The 26831-nt window shown below is 35.3% G+C and overlaps 1 protein-coding gene across 8 annotated transcripts in view; it reads left to right on the top strand.

Moving 5' to 3' along the window:
- LOC133532155 (probable nuclear hormone receptor HR3) overlaps positions 1-26831 on the top strand; it is a 194558-nt gene that overhangs the window by 138920 nt on the left and 28807 nt on the right. Inside the window, exon 2 of one of the 8 annotated variants that reach the window (XM_061870691.1) lies at positions 9493-10190. The exons of 5 other annotated variants lie outside the window; for them this stretch is intronic. In XM_061870691.1, coding sequence (XP_061726675.1) covers positions 9899-10190 — 292 coding nt within the window. In that variant the 5' untranslated portion in view covers positions 9493-9898. Of the gene's footprint in view, positions 1-9208; positions 10191-26831 lie in introns of those variants that run through there. 2 more of the 8 variants (XM_061870690.1, XM_061870697.1) reach the window with 2 other exon arrangements.

The following is a 26831-nucleotide window of genomic DNA, read 5'->3' as shown; positions in this document are numbered from 1 at the left end:
ATCTCTAAATGTCAGAACTAAATGATTATATAGTTCATCAAATTATCCTTAGAGATGTATAGAGTCTCCAAGAGACAAAATTCTGTATAATTAAAACATTCATTAAGATAAAAGAAACATACGAGAACCGAATGAGGTGTCTCACTGTGATTATACTCCAAAATAAAGTTATCTTAAACAGACCAGTCTCCACAACGAGTAACAAGTTAATCGTACAGAAAAGAAACTTCCTACAAAACTGAAGTTTGACAGCTATTCAGGGACGAATCATGCTGTCCCTTTCTAATGTATGGCATTATCCCTTTCGGCTTTTTAGGGTTGTCAAAATCAAGTCATTATCTTATCTGTGGTTGTGCACGCAAAGGGACGTCAAGTTGAGCCAAATAATTGTGGTATTTTTTTCTGTTTTTGATTATTTATGGTAGAAATTAGAATAATTAGATATATTTTCAGCTAGTGGTTTGAAAAAGTACCAACTAGAATATGTATATGCAAAATTGAATAGATTAAAAAAACGGCAAATTTTGACTTTTTAATACTTTTGTGTATGTATATATTTTTTTTAAATAAGCATAGATAAATTTTGAGAGCTGTTTTTCTAGACCATGATCTACAGTGGCGCCAACTGGTGAGCACAAAAACAGTAGCCCTCATTCATACGTCAACTTTTGTGCCTACCAAAGCATCTCGCTTACTGTTGCCAGTAGAAATCAGAATCAGAATCAGACTTTTATTTACTAAAACATGGTACAAAAGGCATATAAAAAAAGGAACTAGGTACATGTTTCGTCACAGAGACATGCAAATATTTAAGAATGTCATGTGTATCGCATGCATAAATTACTTATACCTACTCGTACTACTACAAATGTATGTAATTGAGATATTCTTGAATGGTATAATTTTATTATGCCTTAGACGCTAAAAAGTTAAACGATGCAGTTTTAAACTCTTTAATGCTTTTTTCAGCTTTTCGGTGAAGGAAAACATCGTGAGGAAACCTGCATACATCTGCGAAGAAATTCAAAGGTGTATGTGAAGTCCCCAATCCGCATTGGGCTAGCGTGGGGACTATAGCCCGAGCCCTCTCGCGCATGAGAGGAGGCCTGTGCCCAGCAGTGGGACGCATATAGGCAGAATTATTATTATTAATGCTTTTTTGTTTTTGGATGCTTAATGGTAATTTATTAAATATTCGGTGCGCCATACCGATTATGCCTTTAGACACAAAGGCGGTTCTAAATGACTTATAAGTAATTTCTCCCTGATGACGCTGGCTATTAAAATGGAATGTATCTACTAAACTTACAAAGTGCTACGTTTAGTAGATTTATTCCATTTTTAAAATTACCCCGTTTTCACCTTACATACGTGGTTTTATCTATGGTAGTGCGCATTTTTCTTAACGGTCATCCGTGTGGGGCCATAAAGCCGGAAGGTGCCGGAAACACATCAATTGCGAGGAACGCCGATCGATTCGCCGGACGCCCGATCTGGAAATAGGGTTGCCAGAAATAGAATAAAATAGGTTAGCGAAAATAATTATTTTATAAAAAGTTTAGACTCTGACGACGGTAACTTTTCATTAACTTCGCAGTAAGAATGTATAAGTAGCCCTGGTCCGACTCTAACTCAAATTAATGGGATAAAACAGGGGTCACCAAGGGGTACACTTAAGTAGAACGACTTTCGGCATGTCCTCTTATTAAGCTTAAGTCTTTATAAGGCAGAGGGAATATATTCCCCACATGATTTTGAACTTTGTTTCAAAGTGATAGGGTTCAGTTTCGCATAATTCTTGACACCCTTATAAAGGGTTAAGTCAGTTGTTAGAACCGGACCAGCCTAACTCTGCATGGCATTTGAAACATGGCAATTTGTATAAGAAAATATGTCGTTCTTAATGACACTCCTCAACTTTGTTCCAGTGGGTACTAAGTTGTACCCTACATTCCTAGTTGTGACAACCCTTAGCCCACTAGGACACTTAATAACACCTCTTTGACACACAACTGACAACCCTAGATACCAGCAGTTCGTTCGCCGGACGACGACCTGCCCGAAATTGCGGGTCAACGTATCTCGACTAATATCAAAAAGTCACAACTATTACTTTCAGTTACTTGTAAATGTAACCTTATTATCTGACGCAAAGAGTTAATTTTTAATCTGTGCAGTTATGGCAATTGATATGCTTTTACTCTAAGAGTTATATTTTGATTGCAAAAGTAGAAAGTATCAGCTGCAGTATTTGAAAATCGAATTTTACTCGTTAAGTATTAGAGTTGATATTTAATTATTTTGTTAGGGGAGTTAGTACGTTTTTATCCTGAAATTGATTTTTCTAGCCGTTGCAATTCGTAACTAGATTCGGATTCGAAGTTTAAATTTACAGTTTAAACGGATGTTGTTTGATTCGCTTGTTGCAAATTTTGGAATGTTATTTGAAAATAGATCGTTACTTGGACTGTTTTTTTCGTTTTTATTCATTCTTTGAATTTCAATAATATTTATGAAAAGTAATTTGTCATTATAATCATAATGATCTAAAAATGGATACAATTCAATATCCATTACAAATGTGTAAGTCGCGGAAAGTTTTCGATTTGTTGGGAGATTTCTCGGAAATTTCAGGAAAGTTCACAGGAGTTAAAGAAGTATTGATAATGATAAATTCCGATTCCCATGCAAAAATAGGTATAGGAAGTTTTAAAAGTTTTCAATGTAGACATTTTGCAATTTTAGAAACATTCCGAGTTCCGACCGCACATCAATAAAAACAAAATATATAAAATGATATTTTGAATCAAAAACAAAGAAACCGATATAATTCCCAAGAAAGTCTTTTTTTATCCGAAATAAAATCTTTTTATTTTATTTATTATTATTATTTATTTAACCTATGAATTTCAATTCATAGGTCAGAAACATGTCATTTCCGTGAAACTAGTTCATTCACCAATTCTTGAGATAAAGTTACTTAAGATCAGAGCTCCTTCAGGAAATCAGGATGAAACCAGAAAAGAAATTTCCTTATTGATTATTATAGCCGGTCAGACAAATTTGTCAATTGTTTCTATTGACGAAAATAGCTTGACAGACTATATTTATTAAAGCGTGTTTTGACGAATGAAACTGCCTTTATTTCTATGACCTGTCAAAAGGGTCACCAATGAGTTCATAGTTCATTAAACCCCGCGTTTTGAAATTCGAATACGCTCCACATTTGGCTTTTTGAATTCGGAATATAATTTAACGGTCACTTGGAATTGACACTGCTCGGGGTTGCGGATTCGATTTCCGAAATGTTATTGCTGAAAATAAAAAGATATATTTTATAAAAAAGTTCTAAATAAATATTTTAGTTTAAATTTTATAATCTTATGGTTTAGTTCGTTGTTATTTAATTTGATCGTTTTATGTACATATAATTTTCTTCCTTCAACCAAAATTATACGGAAACTTCTGATTTAATAAAATACATATTCAATCGCAATGTAACTAAGAAAATTAAAAAAGAAAATACATTTCTTTTATTTTTTACTATCTGTCCATATGAATAATGTATGTATATACATAATTAACCAATTATGATGTAGTAGTTTTTTTTATTAATTGTCAAACTTATTGCTATTGTAAAATGCTTTTTACTAATTCCTATTCAAAATGGTATAAACACATTTTATTACGTGATACGTCTACCAGCGATAATTCAAATTTTAATATTAGGTAAAGAAAAATTTTAAAAAATTAATAAAAATTATAGGACATTATTACATAAACTGACTAAATCCCACAGTAAGCTCAATAAGGCTTGTGTTGAGGGTACTTAGACAACGATATAAATAATATATAAATAATTAAATACATAGAAAGCACCCATGACTCAGGAACAAATATCCGTGCATAACACACGAATCAAAATGGTTTACTCAGCTAATTATTTTCTGTATTAAATATTTAATTATTATATTCTAATGTATTTCTTTCCGAGTATCTGTCCACTCGAAAATAACATGTTTACCAGTCAATGAACTCTGATAAAAGTGATAAACATGCAATTTTTATCAATTTTTAAAGTAAAGATAGTACTGATTTAAAGATATCGGCCATGGCAACTGTTTATATTTACGATATTTTATCATAACAGTACATTTCTTGGTACACACGTGTTTTATTACAAATATATGATGTTATTGTATTTTCAGTACATATGGTGCTACTTTTCCGCACTAGTGCGAAAATTAGCATATTACGTTACTGTGTCGAACATTTAAATGGCCATATGTACTGTAAAACGTTGTACGATACATGTGCGAATAGATGATTCGCAACTCGTGTCGATTTAAAACACTCCCTTCGGTCTTGTTTTAATTTATCACCACTCGTTTCGAATTTCCTATTTTTCGCACTTGTATCGTAATGTACTATTAGGGTGTGACCAAGACTCTCACTATTTTTATTACTACTTATTCGTATTCGTATTTTTTAGCATTAGAAAAAAAATGGCTGTGACATAATCGGACAGACAGACGGACATGACGAATCTATAAGGGTTCCGTTTTTTGCCATTTGGCTACGGAACCCTAAAAAGGAATCTTAAAATGTCTTTTTATTGAAAAACGTTTCTTAAAAATCAGTTACTATTTGGCTTAAAGGACTCGCATCCAGGCAATAATTGTAAAAAAAAAAATTAGTAACTATTATTTATAAAAGCAAAATAATATAATTGATCGTAATTGACTCTCGAATACAAAATATCAGCATCAGGCTAGACAAAATGTATGAAACAGATATTTTTTCGTGATTTCGGGGTTGGTACCATAGTAAAAGTAGCTCAATATAACCTAGGTATATATTCACCCCGTATGGACTCGCATCCAGGCCATAATTGTTTAAAAAAAAATCACCCTGTAAATTATTGCAGGTGACTTAAAACATCCTGTATGTAGTAGGACTTTAATTATATTCAGACCAAGATAAGTTAGCAACGATTTTTATAGGGCAAGTGTTAAGTAAACGTCATAATTTCATAAAAGTTTCACGTTTAAAATAACACTTGCACTGTGTGGGCTGTCAAAATCGTTGCCAACTTATCTTGGTCTGACACTGTTTTTTCGATATTTGATTAAAATTTGAATTAAGGGCTAGTATAGCACTTAAGCCCTTCTGTCTCCCCGACCGGTGACCTTGCGTGCGAGCGAGAGGCCCGTGACGTCACATACCTCTCGCTCTAAGCTAACGACCTATTGATCCCGGGCTTCATTATGTTTTTAACGGGAATGGCTTTATATTAAGGTTTTTTTATATATTTATTATACTTAAAAAACTAAGATATACAGGATGATTCAGGAGACGTGAGCAGGATCAAGCCTGCATATTCGGTAAATTATCAGCAACTGTTTCGTACCAGTATTTGTGAGATTAACGTTAATTTAATTTTTACTGTTAAAAAAAAAGAGTTTTATTTTATTTACGATATTTATGGTCACCCTCCTTGTTTTATCCATAATAAGTGACAAATTGAATGTCATCGGAGTCTGGTTACTTTTATAAAATCGTATCTCACTCAAGTGTGACATTTTATTTTCTTCATAATCAAAGTGCTGTCATAACGGTTAAAGAGGTTTTATCTTTGTTAATTAAGTGTTGTAGGGTGTCCATGATTGTAGATAATCAAATTTGTCCTTAAGAAAAAGTTAAATAACAGATAAAAAGCGTGATTGTTTTACTTAAATATGATGGTGAACGATTCATTAACATTTACTGATTGTGTAGGCTTAGTCCAGCTCACGTCTCATGAATCAACCTGTATATTTAATAGGTTCTGACCGCGTCTTGACTTGTGTAGAATTGGTATGTCCAATTTGCCATATATACTATACATTATAGCATCGACGATTTTTGAAGGCTTAAATTATGTGTTATATTATATACAGTATATTATAATCGATTATATTATTGATTTATTATTTTTTATGAATTTTAATTTTTTAAAGCTTAATTTTTATTCAATACTTTTTGTAAATAATTGACATGTAATATTAATATTATACAAATGATGGTGATTATACAATACTAATATTCTTTACACTACATATGGTGCTACTTTACCGCACTAGTGCGATAATTATCACATTACGTGACTACGTGGGAAATTTAAAAGACCATATGTTCTGTAAAACGTTGTACGATACATGTGCGAATAGGTAATTGACAACTCGTATCGATTTAAAACGCTCCTTTCGTTGCGAATTTCCTATTTTTCGCACTTGTATCGTAATGTACTAATTATTGCTCACCAACAACAGAAATAGTAAATGCATATTATTAAGCATGGAGCTTAAACGATGGTAGAGTCAGACCAAGATAAGGTGGCAGCAATTTTGCCAGCCCAGACAGTGCATGTTATTTAAAAGGTCAAACTTCTAGAAAACTTACGTTTTTTTTATACTACGTCGGTGGCAAACAAGCGTACGGCCCGCCTGATGGTAAGCAGCCTCCGTGGCCTATGTTCGCCTGCAGCTCCAGAGGAGTTACATGCGCGTTGCCGACCCTAAACCCGCCCCCCCTCGTTGAGCTCTGGCAACCTTACTCACCGGCAGGAACACAACACTATGAGTAGGGTCTAGTGTTATTTGGCTGCTGTTTTCTGTAAGGTGGTGGACGTTTACCTAGTTAACACTTGCACAGGCTGGGCTATCAAAATCGCTGCCAACTTAGCTTGGTCTGACTTTAGACAACATGCGGTCTTATCGCTAAAGAGCGATCTCTTACAGACAACCACTTCCATATCATATTCCCCCCTTGATCCCATTTAAATATGATTTTCGGGTAAAACTATCCTATGTCCGTCTCCAGGACTAAGACTATTTCTATACCAAATTTCATCTAAATCGGTTCAGCGGCTTAACGGACAGACAAGAGTTACTTGCATTTATAATATTAGAAGGGATTTTGATTTGATAAAAAACATTATTTTATTTGATAACTTACCACATTTTTAGGGTTCCGTACCCAAAGGGTAAAACGGGACCCTATTACTAAGACTCCGCTGTCCGTCTGTCACCATGCTGTATAAAAAAAAAAAAAAATAAATATTACAGGACATTATTACACAAATTGACTAAGTCCCACAGTAAGCTCAATAAGGCTTGTGTAGTATGTACCTAGACAACGATATATATAATATATCATAATTATAAATACTTAAATACACAGAAACACCCATGACCCAGAAACAAATATCCGTGTTCATCACACAAATATATGCTCTTACCTGGATTTGAACCCGGGGCCACCAGCTTCATAGGCAGGGTCACTACCCACTAGGCCAGACCGGTCGTCAAATCAGAGTGTATCTCATGAATGTATATCAAGCTATGCCCCTATGTTTGATTGTTTTTTTTAATGTTTCATTATTATAAGAGTTAGGAGAATATAAAAAAATTGTGAAATTTGTTTTTCGCTCCTAGTTCCTATATAAATCTAAAAAAATAAAAAAATCGAACGAAGGCTGGTTATTATATATCAAATTATGTAAAAATATTTTCACTAATGTCAATATTTAGGAAGGAAAATGGGCACTACGTTTGCGTGGAAAGCGGTCGTCCCCTTCCTCTTATAATCGCTCTAAAAGTTCTCGGTCGCATATCGCAACATTTCATAACAACCCATCCAAAGTCAGTCACCCACAATGAACGTCCTTGCACCCCCGTCCAGTCACCTTTCGGGTCAAAGACATGAGAAATACCATAAAAAGGCCCCAAGTACTTAATGAGTCATTAATGGGACCACGTGGTCTCGAGATATTTTGGGAGTACTTTTAAAGTTCCAAAAGTTTTCAGCTGTACCTCCGGGGTCAATGACTTTAAAATACCCGAAGTGATAATGAGTCATTAATGAAACCACGCGGTTTTGGATCGCGAGATATTTTGACGTATTTTTTAAAGGTGTGCTCCAAAAGTTTTTGGACAGCTGTTTGGATGTGTTTTGGAGTCAAATCAAAACGCTTAAATTTATAGAGTAAGGTTACTAATATAGAGTATTTATAGAGGTAGGTTAGGTTAGGGTCGGCAACGCGCATGTAACTACTCTGGAGTTGCAGGCGTACATAGGATACGGAGACTGCTTACCATCAGGCGGGCCGTATGCTTGTTTGCCAACGACGTAGTATAATAAAAAATAAAACTTTTTTTATTTGTTTTTTTTTTAATATATATATATATATTTTACGAGCTGTATAAATAATGCAAGCCGATTTTCATTAATATTATTTTTAATTTGTAGAATAAAAGTAAATATAATTTAAACACCATAAAAAAACAATCGTAATAATTCACTATATCAGACTTACTTCAGAGTTTTAAAGTCTTACTTAATCTGTCTCGACTGGAGAATCGAACCCGGGGCAGCCGGTTAGTCGGCCAAATACTGAGTCAGCCGGTCGATATTTATAGGTCTGGGCTGAATCAAATGTTGTATGGTGTCGGCTAATTAGGTCTACTCTACCTAGGAAAAAATCATATTACTATCTTATAGGTAGGTAAAGGTACTATATGAGTTCAACGACCTGAATAAGCTACTAGACATAAATTCTAAAAGTAAATAGTCGAAGGGCACTCATATTTTTTCTTATACCTTACGTTATAGGAAAGGGCAATTAAAATTTCCCTATAAACATTAATTGCAAAATAAAAACAAAATGACTAATAAAACAAAACGAGTGCACGAACGCATTTTCCGGGGTCACTGACCTCTTAACAGACCGACAATATCAATTACAATAGAAAAACCGTTAATTAAAAACGAAAATCGAAAATCGAACGTTTGCCAAAAATCGCGATTCAAACGTTCCTAGGGTTCAACAACTTTTCACCGAAATCTACTTTGTTTGGGTCCTCGGTTCAACGCCCTGAGCGCCGCGGTGTGCGCGCCGCGCGTATAGATTACGTCGTCACGCACACACCCACATAGCGAGTCATACCGGCCAGTCATTTTGCTTCTTAATTACAATTAAAACTAAGATTTTTCCATTTCGAATTTTGAAAATCGAACGTTCTTTAGCACTAGCACCGGGTACGTGACTTTTTTCTTCTTAATAAGGCCGTTTTACGCGGATTTTCGTAACTGGCTGGACGTTGAACTATAACTATGAGCTAGCTGGAATATTCGGATGATTTTTTTTGTAGCCTTTGAAGATTCGACAGTGCGTCAGTCACGTTCGGAGCGTCGCGCGGGCAGCCAGTCGCCGTCGGGACACCGAGTTGTGCGCTACATATAGTACAAAATTAACGTACAAATTTTTTCTTCTACAGTAGTGAGGTGAACGTATATTTTTACAAAGTGACAGTGAAGTGACCAAACTGGATTTACAAAAGTGTGTTGCTGATTTTAAGTAACCGAACGGTTATTTAAAATCGTTCTCAAATTGGCATTCTTCCGTAACTTAAAAGAATTAAATCCTTCTTTCCGTTCTGTCTTTCTTTACAGATTCAGTATTTTTTAAGGATAACATAGTATACGGGAACAAGTGTGAACAATAAAAAACAGTGCCTTATATGTTTTGAAGGGAAAGTGATTTTAAAAACTTCACCACGGAGACAAAATGCCAAAAAACTTGTTGCTTTTCAAGAAGTTAATACCTGAAATAAACTTTGCAAAAAGAAACTTGACCGTTTTTAGCCGGAACATTATATATATCAGTTAACTGGTGCTTAACATACAACCAAGTTGAACAATCGTGCCATAATCATATGGTATAAAAGTTGCCTTAACGACAAAGTCGAAAACCATCAATAAAAGAAACACCAAACACAGTGATAGTAGAATAATGCGAATTCGATTCGCACAGTGGTCGAAGATAACCTAAACCCTAGACAAAAAAGTTTTTTTGAAAATGAATAATAATCAGTTCCACGAGCTTTTTGGATCGCAATGGCCGCCTGATCAGCATGGTGGCCATTCGTCAGCAACAACGATGCTGCATCCTACATCCTTGCCACAGGGGATGCAACTGAAACGAGAACCCCATACGGAAGTGATGCATAACCAGATGGGTATGGGGATGCAGGATATCTCAGGGTCTGTGGCTGACAGCACCTCCCCCCCGCCGGGGGGCAGCGATGGGATGTTCGGATCTTCAATGAACACCATGTTTATGGATAAGAAAGCTGCTAATTCTATACGAGGTATGTTTTATAACTTTTTATTGCATGTTTTAATTGCGTGGTAACTTTAATTCGTTGCCATGATGAAACTAAAAAAAAATGGATGGCAAATAGGGTTATAGTAAGCAACTACCATACTATATGGACGCAGAGGCTCAAAGGACATCACATTAATAATTGATTATTTAAAATATCGAATAATTTTTTTAAAAATCCTTTACTAATTTAAACCAGAGCCATATGTATTAGATCAATTTAACAATTTTATTATGTATTCAAAAGTTCAATGACCTTTGACCTACAATATGGGATTTTTACCTATTCTACGAATTTACTTAGTTTCCATTCATATCAATACATGAATGCGAGATTTCCCAAATTAAAACGAATATTTGACGGCCGACTATGCCTATGAAGCCCATGGTCCCGGGTTCGAATCCGGTTAGAGCATTTATTTGTGTGATGAACACAGGTATTTGTTCCTGAGTCGTGTGTGTTTTCTATGTATATAAGTATTTATCTGTATACGTATGTATATCGACGCTTAGTACCCATAGTACAAGCTTTGTTTAGTTTGGGGCTAGGTCGATCTGTACTTATTAAAAAAATATACTTATTAATATATATATACTTATTAAAAAAATCTATAAATGCGGACAGACTTCGTAAGAATGAAGAGGCATATCGTGGGTGGTGAACGTTGTGGTCGCGGTGGTCTGTTGCACTGTACTGTACCCACAAACGGTGATTTTTCACTTAAGTTATCACACGTTTATTTCCTTGTTTGCTGCATTATTCATAATTATTTATATTTTAAATAGGTAATGCCAGTCTAACTCTACACCAACTCTGACAACGTGTGGACGTGCCACAATACTTTTACAAAATAAGGTGATATCCTCTAGCTGCCCAGAAGCCTATAAAAAGGCCTGCTTTCCATTCTGATTTGAATTGAAATTTTGACACAGCAAAAAATATTCTTGTCATGGTGACACCAGTGGGAACACACTGAGAGCGTTCGGGAATTCTCGGCTCCGTTCGGCTCAGCATTTTTCCGAGCAATTATTAGGGTTGGCACAACTTGACGTCCCTTTGAGTGCACAACCACAGATAAGAAAATGACTTCAATTTCGACAACCCGAAATAGCCAAAAGGGAAAGGGATAGAAAGAGACAGCATGATTTGTCCCTGAATCGCTGTCAAACTTCGGTTTTGTAGGAAGTGTCATTTCTGTTCGGTAGAGTCAGACCAAGCTAAGTTGACGATTTTGATAGCCCAGCCTGTGCAAGTGTTAAGTAAACGTCATAATATCATAGATGTTTGACGTTTAAAATAATACTTGCTCAAGATCAAAATCGCTGCCAACTTATCTTGGTCTGACTCTAGTCCTATTATTTATTCTGTGGTGAATCTTCACACTTTGTTTTTTTTTAATTATACAAATTTTACACATCAATTCAATGAGGATGCTTCACAAAACTGTACAATGTCAACCATATTATTACATTATTGCAAAGTATATGTGCAGAGTTAGCTTGGTCCGACTAGTTATTTACTGCAACTGCGCCGAAAGCAAAAAAGGTTATTAGTACATTTTTTTTAAATTCCACGTTCGTGGAAAACAAGCGTACGTCCCGCCTGATGGTAAGAGATCTCCGTAGCTTACGGACGCTTACATCTCTAGATGTTATGCCAACTCTTTAAAATTCTGGACATATCTTTAACCAGTATATTCAATAAAAATAAAATGTTCAAAATATAGATAACCAATAAAGTACGGAATTCTTTAAGACGGCTGTTCGCATGTTTACGTAGTATAAAGTTAAATACAAAATAAAAAAGTTATATTAGATGATTCGTAGTTAAGCAAGTACATTAATAAACGAGGGTTAAACAAACTTTGCCTCCGAGTGAAACACAAAATTTTTCACCGCACCAACGCGAGGAAAATACTAACTGTGAAATACCAAAAAAATCTAACCAAATCAAATCCAAATGAACGTAATAAAAATTGTATCATTCAAAATCATCATTTAAAAGTCAATTCTACCAGCTAACATAAGGAAACAACTCAAAATTTGCATCAGATTACTTTGCCCCACATGTGGATAAAATGCAACTTTCTCATTAGTTTTTGAACAATCAAGAGGGCCTTTACCAGTTGGTGTGGTGAAAATTTATAAATACAATATATATACATTTATATTATTTATTTATTTTATTAAACTTTATTGCACAGTAAAAAGTACACAGTTATAAAAGGCGGACTTAATGCCACAAGGCATTCTCTACCAGTCAACCTTTAGGCCAAATAGAGAACTGAGTTTAAAACCTGAATTCCACACTATCAAGGTCATTGATCTGTTGATACTTAAAAGAGCTGAAGATTAGTCCATCCTTGACCGTTCTAATAAACTAGAGTTGGAATAAGACTAGACTAGATTAAGACTTGACTGCCATTTGCAATATCAAGGTCATTCGCCTCTTAAAACAGACGGACGTACAGTCGTACCATAAGGGTTCCTTTTGTGCCTTCTTGGTACGGAACCCTATTTAAAGATGATGATCCACTATCCCATTACACACATACCTACGCTGATCTATTTTACAAGCTTATCTTATTTAACTTGCCCTGTTTGTTTGTGAGCGTGGGTTGAATCTTGGAAACTAAATTTGACCCACTTCCCGATTTTCGATTAAGATGAAAATCTGCATTTATGAATATTACTTGGTTACTTTCTGATTTTTAAACATTTATTACATATATTATATGAGTTATTAGAACTTTGAACAATTCAGTACTATTTAATGTTTTCTACCCATCGCTGACGCTAATATATAAAAAATGTAATAAGCACGTCACATTTTAATTAATCTTGAATTAGAATGAAATTTCTGTGTGACTCATGTCATTTTAATCTTTATTATATTTAATACATGTCTTCCTACTAATAATTGAATTTATATGTTACATATATATGTAGTACCCGAGCTATTGTGTTGACTATTAACCAAATATTGATATCAATAAAACTATTTGAAGTCCATATCGCAGACATATACACATATATAGTATATGATAATATGGGACTATGAATAAAGCACGTACTAATATACATATTGATAAATCCAAAGTTCTCTGGTTATCAACAGGTAGATATATACGAGACGGATGTATTAGAAATAAAATAAGTAATATTGTCTTTGGACACCGCGATAGTTAATCATGAAATAAAACTATATAAACTTATTATAATGCGTATAATTATTTTTAATATATATCCCGACGTTTCAAACCGTTTATAGCGTTGCTCAACGGGTGACTGAGAAAAAATGTGAAAACTAGTTTTGCAAATAGTAATGGTGACAGTTTTTTTACCATATTTTAAAACCAAATAGACTACTGGCAAGAGATATAAAAAATAGTTTATGTTCTTTCACAAAAATGGCGTAAACTAATGGGATTAGGGTACCCTGGAATTATTGAGATGCTTGCTCACTTTGCCCTATCTACATTGATTTCTCCTGAACGTGGTTAGAAAGGATCTAAAAACGACTTAAGAAGAAATATGAAGTATTAAAAAGTCGTGGACCCGGGTATGTCCTTAAACTACGTCCACAAGAGAGGTATGGGCGTTGTGAATGTCATCTCGCTCTGTGTGGTAGGGCACAGCACAGCGGATGTCATTCCAGATCTAGAGCAGAGCCCAACTGGGGAAGTACCTTACAGAAAATCGCAGCCAAATAACACTAGACCCTACTCATAGTGTTGTGTTCCTGCCGGTGAGTAAGGTTGCCAGAGCTCAACGAGGGTGGGAGGGGGTTAGGGTCGGCAACGCGCATGTAACTCCTCTGGAGTTGCAGGCGTACATAGGCTACGGATACTGCTTACCATCAGGCAGGCCGTATGCTTGTTTGCCACCGACGTAGTATAAAAAAAAAAAAGAAAGTCGTATTTAACAACTAAAACCTTACAAACCTAACTTTTAGCCTACATTTTTTTCAAGTGAGGCACATTCTTTATCATTTTTATCCCTTCATCGGTTCATGTGAACAAAACTATAGTTTTCGTAGCCTACCTAATGTGTGGTAAAAGAATAATTGTTTTATACAGTTTTTAATTAGACGTATATAATATCCGGCTATCGATAAGGTGGTGGTGGTGGTATGAGGTAGTGGTGTAAGGTATAACTTGGGAACTACAAAACCTGTTTAGTAACCGAACTCTTTTGTACTCGCCAAAAACCTAGTCCTAAAAACCTATTTGGAGTTCAAGCTAGGCTGTGCTAGTTCGCCGTCTGGGTTTTCAGACTTTCCGTCGCCGGTCGGCCGTCGCCCCTTCGCCTACTCTGGATTGGTGACTAGCCCTTAGGACGCCCGAATTTGTTATGCTGATGAGACGTTAAATCTTGTCGGCATTGAATAACGGTATTTGGACGGAAATAAGTTAAGGTATTTTAGTACCGGCAGGCAAAGTTTGAGTTTCTTTGAAAATAAAACTAGGTGTGATAATAGAAAGAGTAAAGGCATGATAAAAGTATAATATTTTTGTGAGTGTAAACCGTAAAATTAGTTTAATATTAGTATGTCTCACGGCAGTTTAAATTCGATAATATTTTAGTGGTATCACCATTGATGAAGTCCATACGCGGTCTTGACGTTTAATATTCATTTTATAAATTATAAAACCGTTGTTAAAAATAAAACATAATATAATAATTCAGCCTATATACGTCCCACTGCTGGGCACAGGCCTCCTCTCATGCGCGAGAGGGCTCGGGCTATAGTCCCCACGCTAGCCCAATGCGGATTGGGGACTTCACATACACCTTTGAATTTCTTCCCAGATGTATGCAGGTTTCCTCACGATGTTTTCCTTCACCGAAAAGCTAGTGGTAAATATCAAATGATATTTCGTACATAAGTTCCGAAAGACTCATTGGTACGAGCCAGGATTTGAACCCACGACCTCCGGATTGAAAGTCGGACGTCATATCCACTCGGCCACCACCGCTAAAATAAAAACAATTCAATAAAATAGCTGTTTATGACGATAAAAGTTCTTGATTAGTGATTTCTTTGTTGTTAAAGCAAAATACAATTAAATTACTAATTAAAAGTAAACAGATGTAGAAACAATTTAGTACTTCTACATAATTTATGACTGCTATGATATTATAATTTTTAAATATTATGATATAAAAACTGTCCCTTTTTTCTACCGACTAACCAGTTACATAATACATTTAACTAAATTTAACAGACCCTTTTACCCACCAAAACTACAAATTGGCTATTTTGACGTCACGCCCCAAATAAACTTATTTACATTTACGATATCTTTTGTTCCCAATCGACTTTAAATGTTTGTGCCCCCAATAATCAATAATTTTCCGCAATTAGTCGATTTTTTTCTTTGTTTGAAAACTGTGTTAATTGTCCAAAAATTTGGGTTAAAATGACACACCTTTTGGTGTACATTTGTGACTAGATTTTCTGAGTATTGCACCACTTTGCACGTTTAAATATTTTTGACTACGTATACTAAGTATTAGTCCACTTTGCTTTGAGTAGGTACAGAAATTTCCAAATTTAGTGAGTAAATGTAGTATATACTTATAATGCATTATGTGACCCAAAATCAAATTTACACAAATTTACACGAAATAAACGTAACACTATCCATTATAAAGACAAAAAATAAATTTATGTACCTTTGAGACTCAGCCATTGTATCATAAAGGAAAGAGTAATAATTACTGTAATTATTTTCCTTGTTATGGAAAGATTAGTATGAAAGACGAGCCATACCACCTTATCTATAGCCGGAAGTATATTATATACATCTAATTAAAACGGTATGAAACAATTATTCTTTTACCACAAATTAGGTAGGTATTTGATCATAACAGCGAAGGAAAAAATGCTTTGAAACGAAAATGTCATGTACGCGGCGCTCATTTAAAAAACAAATAAATAAACATCTTAACCCACGATCTCAATCATTCAAAATCCAATTTTAAGAACAAGTATTACGACCTATTTTCAAATAAATCAGTCGTCTGAAATTCCGTATTGAACACATTCATATTTCGAACACTTAAAACAGCCATTATTCAAAAATAAACTTTAATTATGGCAATTTAGAGTACTTTTTTCTAATGCATTCAAACCATTCTGCAATACCCTTGTTTAAAACTGGATTTTATTACGTAACGTTACGGTATAATTTTAAATACAGAATCAGCATTTCATTTTACCGGCTACTTACAAACTTTTATCAAACAAGCAAAACGAAAGTGAACTTTAATTGTGAATAGAATTAGGGTGCATTTTTAGTTGCAGTGTTTATGCAGTTAGGCTTTTCATGTTATTGTGGCGGTGACACGTGTATTCGGGAGGTGAATGCACCTTGTACGGGCACTTTGACTTGGATTGTTTTTAAATGCATTTTGTTGCTATGTGGAGGTTAAAAGTTAAAATGCGGTATTTAGCTTTTGACACCGCTCGGTAATAACAGGAAGCATTATATTGATGTAAATCGAATATTTATTGTATACTATGAGTGATTTCCATTAATATTTTGACTGATTCTATATCGTTTCTTTGATGATCATCCGTAGTATGGAAAAAAATCGTTCGATGCTATCTGTTCGTTCGTTCGTATCGTTTGTCCCTATACGCTATTTTGCAATTTAACTTTGTTAGAAAAAGACAAAATTTAAATGTGGTTTACGGGGTTTACCAAGTTTTATAAATTAGTGCGTTAGTATTTAGACGTAATGATTTATTTCTTTTGAAATTTAGTGTCTCTTATTGAATAAGAGTTGAAATTCGAATAAGTGAACCTATTGATTTAGTGTTAGAGTCCGTCTAACATAACTTTGCACCAATTTGATCAAAATAAAGTGTGGGAATGTCATTATAAACGTATTTTCATAGAAATTAGACATTAATGATGACCACACCTCACTTTGTCATGACAAATGGCATGCAGAGTTATCTTAGTCTTAACTCCGATGGCCTACCACGAACCACGTTCGACATGTTGCCTCCCTGTCAAACTTACGTACAAATTTACAAGTGCGACAGAGAGGCAACACGTCGTCTCAGTTTTTGATTAGTTCATTGTGCCAAATGGTCTTATTTTGGCTAGACCAGCCATTTAGACTTGACCAGGTTCAAGGGCACTTCCATTGAAAGTGCCAAATGCCGAACTTATGTAGGTGTGCGTCAACGAACTTATAATAGTGAGTTATGAATGAACCTCAAAAAAACATGCAGTAAAGTTTACTAAAATGTAAGAAAGCGTTAAAGTAAATGTTAGAGTCAGACCAAGATAAGTTGGCAGCGATTTTGACAGCCCAGACAGTGCAAGTGTTATTTTCAACGTCAAATTTCTATGAAATTATGACGTTTACTTAACACTTGTACAGGCTGGGCTATCGCAATCGGTGCCAACTTAGCTTGGTCTGACTCTATTATCGCCATAGTGAACTATTTCACGTACACTTTGGGAAGAAAACCTTAAGAGACTTAAAAGGAACATTTACGATAACTTTAAATTTCAAAAAATGTCCAATACAAATCCCAACCGCTAGAAAACCTGCGTTTAAATTAAAAAACCGCATTTAAATCGGTTCACTCGTTTAGAAACTACGCTGCCAAAGACAGAACCACAAATATAGCGGTCAAACTAATTAAAATTTAAAACCCTCGTTTTGCGCCGTGGCCGTCGTGGGTTAAAAAAACTTAAAAGTTACATCACATCATCTACATTTGAAGGGTAAATCATCCTATAAATGACCCAAGTCTCTTTTTCATCGGATCACCGTTAATTGTCTTAAAATAAAAGTGACGAGTGACACGTGACGTCACGGGCGTGTCACGGGTCAATGAACTCTTGTTAGCTCGCCTTATAGGGTGATCCCTTGATTGATTACTTTTTTACCTTCATTAGGTTACTTCCAATACTAGACGGAAAGAAAAAGTATTTTAGGCGTGAAACATTACATTTTACATGGTAAAAGCAATACAGTTAACTAATATTTTATATAGTCTATGCTCACTATGTACAGATTTTGCAGTGGCAAAGTGTGTCAGTGCCCCTAAAAGTATTCATATAGGAATTTGACGTTTAACACACATTTTGATATACGATACAGACCCCATTAAATGTTGCTACACCTTTTAACGAACTAGGCCGGTTAAAGTTAATTGCCGATGGCGCTCTAGATTTTTCCTATAAAAAAAAAATGTTTTACTTTATGTAAGAAGTTCTATGTAATAGATCAGTGGTTGCTAACCGATCGGCGGATCACTTAGTGGTCCGTGGAAGACCTTGAAGCCCAACGGTAGATGGTTACATTTTTATAGTCTGTCACTATGCCTCTCACTCTCACACTTATACTTGTTAGAACTTAACAGGCGATAAAAATGCGACCGTGCTACCGCTGCAGGAATTTATAAACAGAACCACCCTTAACTTTATGCCGAACGTACTTAAAAAATGGTGGTTCTTGGCAAAAAAGTTGTCCTGTCACTTATCAAGTTATCACTGAAAGGTTAAAAATTGCTTTAAACGGATTTCCTTATTATGAATTATTGGCATCGATGTCTATAAGCACATGATTTAAAACGTCACAGTGATTTGCATTTGTTTCACCAGACACCAACGGCATCGACTGATTATTGCACAATTCATCAAAATCAGCATTTCATTGAGTTCCTTGACCTGCCGCGTCATATGATTTCGGTAATTGCACTTTGAGCCGTTTTGCCACGATAGCAATTTGCGAATGTAAGGGACCACTGCAGCCTACGGTTGCGCGTTTCAAGGTGGTGAACGTTTCTAAAGCCCGTCTAAGTTTTACACAAACTTTGATGTGACAAAGTGTGGGCGGGCTATTAAGTATCTTTGTAGGAATTTTACATTTATCTGTGGAGTCTGTGCAGTGCTAATTTGGTCGGACTTAATCTCATCACCTTTCAATAATAAACTCTCATTTTTTAACACATACACACCTCAGAGAGTTCACAATCTCACACTGTTATATAAACAGGACCATTATATAACGGAGTATTCGACGGAATTCCTCTAAAACCGCGCGACAAGGTTTCAACTTCAACGTGTGATGTTTATTGCCAAAACATTATCAAGGTCAATGACCTTCTGCGTCATTGCTGGTTGATTCCGGCGATACCATTGATATTAGGTCATTGTCTTATGACCGAGATTATGTCATGACTAATGACGAATCTTGACTTGGGGTAGTCTCCAAGTTGATCTTATATTTTATCTGGATTTTATTTAGGGATATTGAGGATGTTTATGCTTAAATCTTTCACAGAAAATGCTTCTGCGAGTATAAGTGCTTAAGTTATAGTTTTTTTACTTATTTATCAGTACCTAAAAGGCATTTATTTATTTATTTAAACTTTATTGCACAATTAAACAAAAAAATAATCCAAATTAACGCCTTAAGACATGGTCAATTTTTTTTCAAGTTTTAGGCGAATTCTTATAGGTATAGATAAAGTTACATAATTTAAACTTGTCATTTTATTACATCAATTTTAAAGTACACTCTGGTAAACGTTACTTTTTGAGATATTATAACTTTTTTATATCTCAACCTACCTTACCTTTTATGCGATAAGGCCGCCTGTTGTTTACCTCTATCTTCATTATTATATGTGTTTCCATGTACATTTTTTCAGAGGTTGTGCAATAAAGAGGATTTGTATTGTATTGTATACCTTTATTAAAGCTCTTTTAAACTTTTGGACAGGGTTTTTACTTAACGTAGAAGTTTGTAAAGCGTTCATCATTACTTACCTAATGTATTAAATGTCATGACTCCGGCTATATCGTTATACGCATCCTTGGATGACAGTGTGGTATTTATTATATTATTGTATTCGTTAGACACGAATATGTAAGCACTTTTGATCTTTATCTCAAAGGAATAAGGTATCAAAATGTTTAGATATTTATGGCGTTGGGGAGGTGCTAACGCCCGGCCTTGTGGGCCGTTGCAACACTTTGAACGTTGGCTTCTAAATTTAAAATAATTAACTAATATCACTTCTGAAATGACGTAAGTGCATAGAATTTAAATATAGGTGTAGGTTTTTTATTAGTAAAACATGTGAGTTGACATAACGGTTGCTTGCTTCAAAGTTTATTTGAGTAGGTAAAGTTAGATTTTATTTTTTAATAGTGTAAGGCAGTATTCTAACTATTTAAGTAATTATTAACTGAGCTAACAAAAATGCAAGATACATATTATAATGTCTTACAATAATAAAAATAATTTTTAAAAAATATATACATATTGTTCAAATTTAGGGAATGCAATCTTGATCTTGCAAGATCAAGATTCCACCAAGATCTTGAGTGATTTTCCAAGATTCAATCTTGAAGGCCATCAATCTTGAATTTTGAAATCCCTTTCGCGATCTTGGCAAAATAGACCAAGATTGTAACAAGATTTTCAGACAGATCGCGCGTGAAACGTCATACGTGTTCATACCTGCGCGGCAACGCGCGAACTGTCTCGCGGCTCGCCTGAGCCGTCTCACGCGCCGCGCCGCGCTCGGCCGACCGTCTGACTGGCGACTAGCAACGGAGCGGGGTGTGTGTGTGTGAGGCGTGGGGTCGCGGGACGAGGAATGAATCGACCAATCACGTTCTACAATCGCGCGGTGCGCCGAATTTGTTTATTATTTAGTCGCAATTTGACAACTTTGCGACTAAATAATAAATTATGATCTCATTGCATTGTTGGCAAGAAACAATCAACATTTTAATGATTAAAATAAAATAAATGCAATAATGTATTGCATTTATTATTATAGTCACTAAAATCTTGATTGTTTCTTGTTAATTTTTGAAATAAACGTTGATTATTGTGTTCATGGAAAGTTGTTTACTTTGAAAAGTATACTCAATTATATAAAATAATCCAAAAATACTGGTTACTCTCAATTTACAGAATTTGACTCAAAAATAACGCCTTTTTTAATTATTCTGCTCAATCTGGAATAATCCCGATAATCTTGATTCGAGACCAAGATCTTGACCCGAATCTTGACAAGATCTTGAACTGACCAATCTTGATTCCGAAAAGAGACTCCAAGATCTTGAATGGTCAATCTTGGCCCAAGATTGCATTCCCTATTCAAATTAAGTGATTTATTAAAATACTTATTGTATTTGTTGTTTTTTTTTACTTGAAACAGCGTATTGTTCATTTGCAAATAACATATAAAACCATAATTATATTTCCTTCTTCATAAATTGCATTTTAAATCAAACATTGACTCACAAAATGTAATTAAAAAACAATCGAGTCATCAATGTAACAATGAAAATATGTACTTACATTGCAGGTCACTCACCTCTTTATGTAATATCCAGCGGGTGCCAAGACTATATATAAGTCGATGAAAATTGTAAACAACTTCAATATAAACTGAACGACGATATAAAAATAGTCTATAAGTTTTATAGATGTTTTCTTAGAGAGTCTATGTCTTCTCTTTTTTCTGTAAGTATGCTTATAAAATTTTTATATGGCGCTAAAAGTTTATATTTTTTAATTGACATTGATGGTACCTGACACATTAAAAAGGAATCATCCAAATAACAAAAAATATGTTTCAATTATTTTATGTAGACAAAAAAATAGCACACTTATACCGTTATCAGGGATTTTACCCTACATTTTTCTTTCTTGTACACCAAACCACAGAAACTATTCGATTTGATTATGAAGAGTCAATTCAAATTCAAATTCCGAATGCTTTTCTAACAACCAAATATACAAAAGCAGTTCTGAAAAATGTTTGCTAATCAAAAATCATCTTAAAATCTTTGTAATAGCTTCCTTGTACCGCTAATGCGCCCGCAAGCTAACTCTAGCCAATCAGCAAAAATAAAATTGCACTTGACAAAAAATAGTGCATTCGAATTCCGGCTTTATCCCGTTGAGATAGAGTTGGAGGACTTCCGTTTTAACCGCAATAGAAGCAGGGTTGAGTTCGGACATTCGCGGTCATTCACCCGTGACGTACGCAAGCCGTTAGATTAGAATTCAAATTCGGAACTAGAGCCTTGGGCTGCGAGGGCTCGACTGGGGCGTTGACCTGCTGACGTTGTGTGTTGATATTTTTTTTAATTTACGGAAAGTAGAAATAAAAGTAATGTTTAGACACTTTAGTCTTAAATTTAAGAGTATCAGTAGGCACATGTTTTGTCATTAACTCTCCTATAAATGAATAACTACCTAAATTAAGTACTTGAAATGATTTTATGTTCTATGTTTACAATTTTAACACAAAATATATAAAATAATACTCTAAATTAAACAATTTATTCCATAATAACAACAAAAACTTAACTCTAAAAACAAATAAAAAATACTTTGATTCTACAAAAACAATAACGTAAGAAAATAAATAAAGCAGGTCAGCCCTAATCCTAAATTCCGTTGTGTGTGACGTCACAGCGCATTTTTCGAGCGCGGCCGTCGACCCGTGACGTCACGATCAGCTGGTGCAACGGTCGTTGCGCTGTCTCGCTTGCACCGGTGCAGTAGGGAAAATGTACGATTGTATAGGTATTTTTTAATACGAATTAAAACCATTAAAGAAAATAATCATTAACCATTAACTAGCTGTCATTATTTTAAAGTAAGTAGTTTTTATAACAACTAAACACAAGTTAAATTATTTCTTTTTTTTTTGTTTTTTAACCACGTGACCAATAGCGCTGGAAATGGTCCGAAACGTCGGGAAATAGGGATGTATTTTAAATTCATTATACGCAGTAAAATCCGTCTAAAGTCCCTTTTTAGGGTTTTTAGTTAGCCAAATGGCAAAAAACGGAACCCTTATAGATTCGTCGTGTCCGTCTGTCTGTCCGTTTATATTTTAAGATTAGAAAGAAGGTAAGCCATCTAATGCTAAAAATAACGAACTATATCGCTTTATTTCATGAATAAATATCGCGGTAACCGAAGATAATAATTTTGTATTAATAACTAGGGAAAAATCTTTTTTTTTAATACTTATTTTTTTTTTTTTTATTTTATAATTATAATATACTAGTTAGGTACCTAAGTATTGTGCAATAAATCAGCAAACATATTCATCGAAAAAAATATTACCACATATGGACTTAACCGCAGACAGACAGAAAAACCTTAGATTTCCTACGCATTTTTAATGTATTTTTGAATTATTTTTACCTTAAAAATTACTTGAACAGCATAAATTGATTCATCCTTGACAATTTTTTCTGCAAAATCCTAAAAATATTTGTATACACAAAATAATGACTCAAGAGTAATTTTATTATATCCGTCATCATTATTTTAATTACCATTACGCAATGCATACATACTAAACAAATTATGACTAAGATTATCTAATTTTGAGTGTTTATTTTTAACCGACACGATAAGATTGACATTTAACATTTTGTCATTATTTCGTCACAATCCAAATGATATATTATAATTTTATCATTACAATTTAACCATTAAATTGTCAATAGGAAAATATTTACTTCAATACAAGTATTTATAGCTCAGTGACCTAAAAAGGATCTTGGCCTCTGTTCCGACACGATAGAAAAATAATCTCGCTTTGTGTGGTAGGGCACAGCCAGTGGATGTCATTCCAGATCTAGAGCAGAGCCCAACTGGGGAAGTACCTCCACCTTACAGAAAACAACAGCCAAATAACACTAGACCCTACTCATAGTGTTGTGTTCCTGCCGGTGAGTAAGGTTGCCAGAGCTCAATGAGGGGGGGGCGGGTTTAGGGTCGGCAACGCGCATGAGACTCCTCTGGAGTTGCAGGCGTACATAGGCTATGGACGTAGTATAAAAAAAAAAAAAACCATATAAACATTTATTTGATGGATATAGGCCGGTTGCAGTGTTGTCCACGCCCGCTAAAGCTTTTGAGTCAGCGCTACAAAATATTATTTATAAGCAGTTACAGAGCCAGCTTTCAGACGCGCAACACGGGTTTCGGCCGGGTTGTAGTACAACTAGTAACTTGCTCAGCTACGTGTCCCAGGTTATGCCAGTGGTGGACAGCGGGGGGCAGGTTGACGCCGCCTATTTTGACTTTCGAAAAGCGTTTGACGTCGTCGATAACGACATCCTGCTACGGAAGTTAGCTGGCGTCGGCTTGACTCCTCATTTATTAAAATTCTTTGCGAGTTACATGACTGACAGGCGTCAGTATGTAGAGTACGCGGGGTACAGGTCGGATCCATATTTTGTGAGGTCTGGAGTAAGTCAAGGAAGTAATCTTGGCCCTTTAGAATTTATTATTATGGTAAATGACTTGCCCCAGATTATCAGACATGCAGGATGCTTACTGTTTGCGGATGATTTGAAATTATTTTTACCCATAAACAACGCTGCAGATTGCGCCAGATTCCAGAGCGATATAGACAGTGTAGTTTTATGGAGTGAAAGTAACAAGTTATATTTTAACTCATCCAAGTGTGTGACTATTACTTTTTCTCGTGCGCACAAGCCTATCTATCAGGACTACTATATCCACGCCGAAAATTTAAAAAGAGTGACAGAAGTGAAAGATCTAGGTTTAAAATTTACATCTGATTTGAGATTTCGTGATCACATTAAAAATATTTGTAAAAAAGCTTACAGGATGCTTGGTTTTGTACTGCGTCGATCTCATAGTTTTACGAACATTGGAGCAGTTGCGGCCTTATATAATGCTCTCGTCCGCAGCAGCCTCGAATGTAACGCAGTCATTTGGGCTCCGCATGAGGCGAAGTACCAGTTAATGGTCGAACGCATACAAAATAAATTTATTCGTTTTTTGTATTTACGGCAATATGGAGTATATCCTTTTTACCCTCTTATGTATCCCACGTTGTTTGTCCTGGGCATGGTGGGTTACAACGAGTTGCAGGTGCGCAGAGAGCTGAGTTTGGCGACATACTTGTTTCGGTTGCTAAGGGGTAAAGCCTACAACAGTCAAGTGTTGAGCTGTGTCAGCCTGTACGTGCCCGACAGGTACGTGTGGCGGCGGCGCCGACCGCGGCTGCTGGCCGAGCGGCGCGGGCGCACCAACCTGCTAACGAAGGCGCCGTTGACGTGCGCTGTGCGGACCCTTAACCTAGTAGCCGAGAGCATTGATTTGTTTTGGTGTTCACTGACTGAATTCACAAAGTCTACATTGTTCACATTATGTTATATGCGCCATAAGTTAAAAAAATTTTTTGTTAATAGTTACACTATTGCCTTAGGTTTAGTACCTGTAAAGATAGTTGTAAGTGTGGAAATAAAAAAAATAAAAAAAAAATAAAAAAAATAAAATAAATTTCAGAATTTCCATATTATATTATATTACATTATATTAGTAACTTATTACATAATATACTAAACCTATATTAATAACTATTTTATTTTATAATGTAGTACACTAGATTGACTACTATGGGCATGTAGGCTGCTCCAGTACTGCCAGAAAGCAGTTTAAGAATGGAATGCGCTCCCGCCATCTATATTCCCTGATAAATATGACCTCGGTCTCTTTAAAGCAAGAGTGAATAGGCTACTACTGAACCGGTGAGCTCCATCTTAGGCCCTGTCTTCACTTTCCATCAGGTGTGACTAGAGCCAATCGCCGGTCAGTTTTTAATAAGTAAATAAAAAAGCGCCATCTACCCTGTCCGCGACTGTGGCAAGGAGACTGCTGGCGCTGCCAAATTATGTACATATTTTTATAAGTAACTATTTTTAAAAGGGGGAGCCATCCACCACACTCTAGCAGATATATGCTGCGCTGGTCTTCCGTGGACACCATTATCTTCAAATTTTCAATATATTCGCTATCAGCTTTGATACACAAATGATATTTTTTAGGGTTCCGTAGCCAAATGGCAAAAAACGGAACCCTTATGGATTTGTCATGCCTGTCTGTCTGTCCGTTTATGTCACAGACACTTTTTTTCCGAAAATATAAGAACTGTACTGTTGAAACTTAGTAAGTAGATGTATTCTGTGAACCGCATTAAGATTTTCACACAAAACTCGAAAAAAAAAAATTTTTTTTTGGGGGTTCCCCATACTTAGAACCCATACGTGTGGGGTATTTATTTATGGATAGGTCTTAAAAAATGATATTGAGGTATCTAATATAATTTTTTTCTAAACTGAATAATTTCTGCGAGAGACGCTTCCAAAGTGGTAAAATGTGTGTCCCCCCCCCCCACCTGTAACTTCTAAAATAAGAGAATGATAAAACTAAAAAAAATATATGATGTACATTACCATGCAAACTTCCACCGAATATTGGTTTGAACGAGATCTAGTAAGTACTTGTTTTTAATACGTCATAAATGGTACGGAGCCCTTCATGGGCGAGTCCGACTCGCACTAGGCCGCTTTTAATTTCAAAAATATACCGCAGTAAAAAAACCTGTCGACGTGTTTTTTGAGTCCGTATACAGTACAATACAATAACTGAATCCTTTTAGGAAGTTGATTAAAAATATAAATAATTATAACCTTTTTAAGGAACTTTCGAAAAGGATTAGAGAGGTCACCGGTGACCGCAGAGCTGGCAGCTTCCTCGCTCAAAGAATTAGTCTTGCGATACAGCGAGGAAA

Source organism: Cydia pomonella, chromosome 26 (genome assembly GCF_033807575.1).
Source record: "Cydia pomonella isolate Wapato2018A chromosome 26, ilCydPomo1, whole genome shotgun sequence".
Classification (NCBI taxonomy): domain Eukaryota; kingdom Metazoa; phylum Arthropoda; class Insecta; order Lepidoptera; family Tortricidae; genus Cydia; species Cydia pomonella.
The sequence above is the reverse complement of the archived record's forward strand: the minus strand, read 5'-3'. Positions and strand labels throughout refer to the sequence as shown.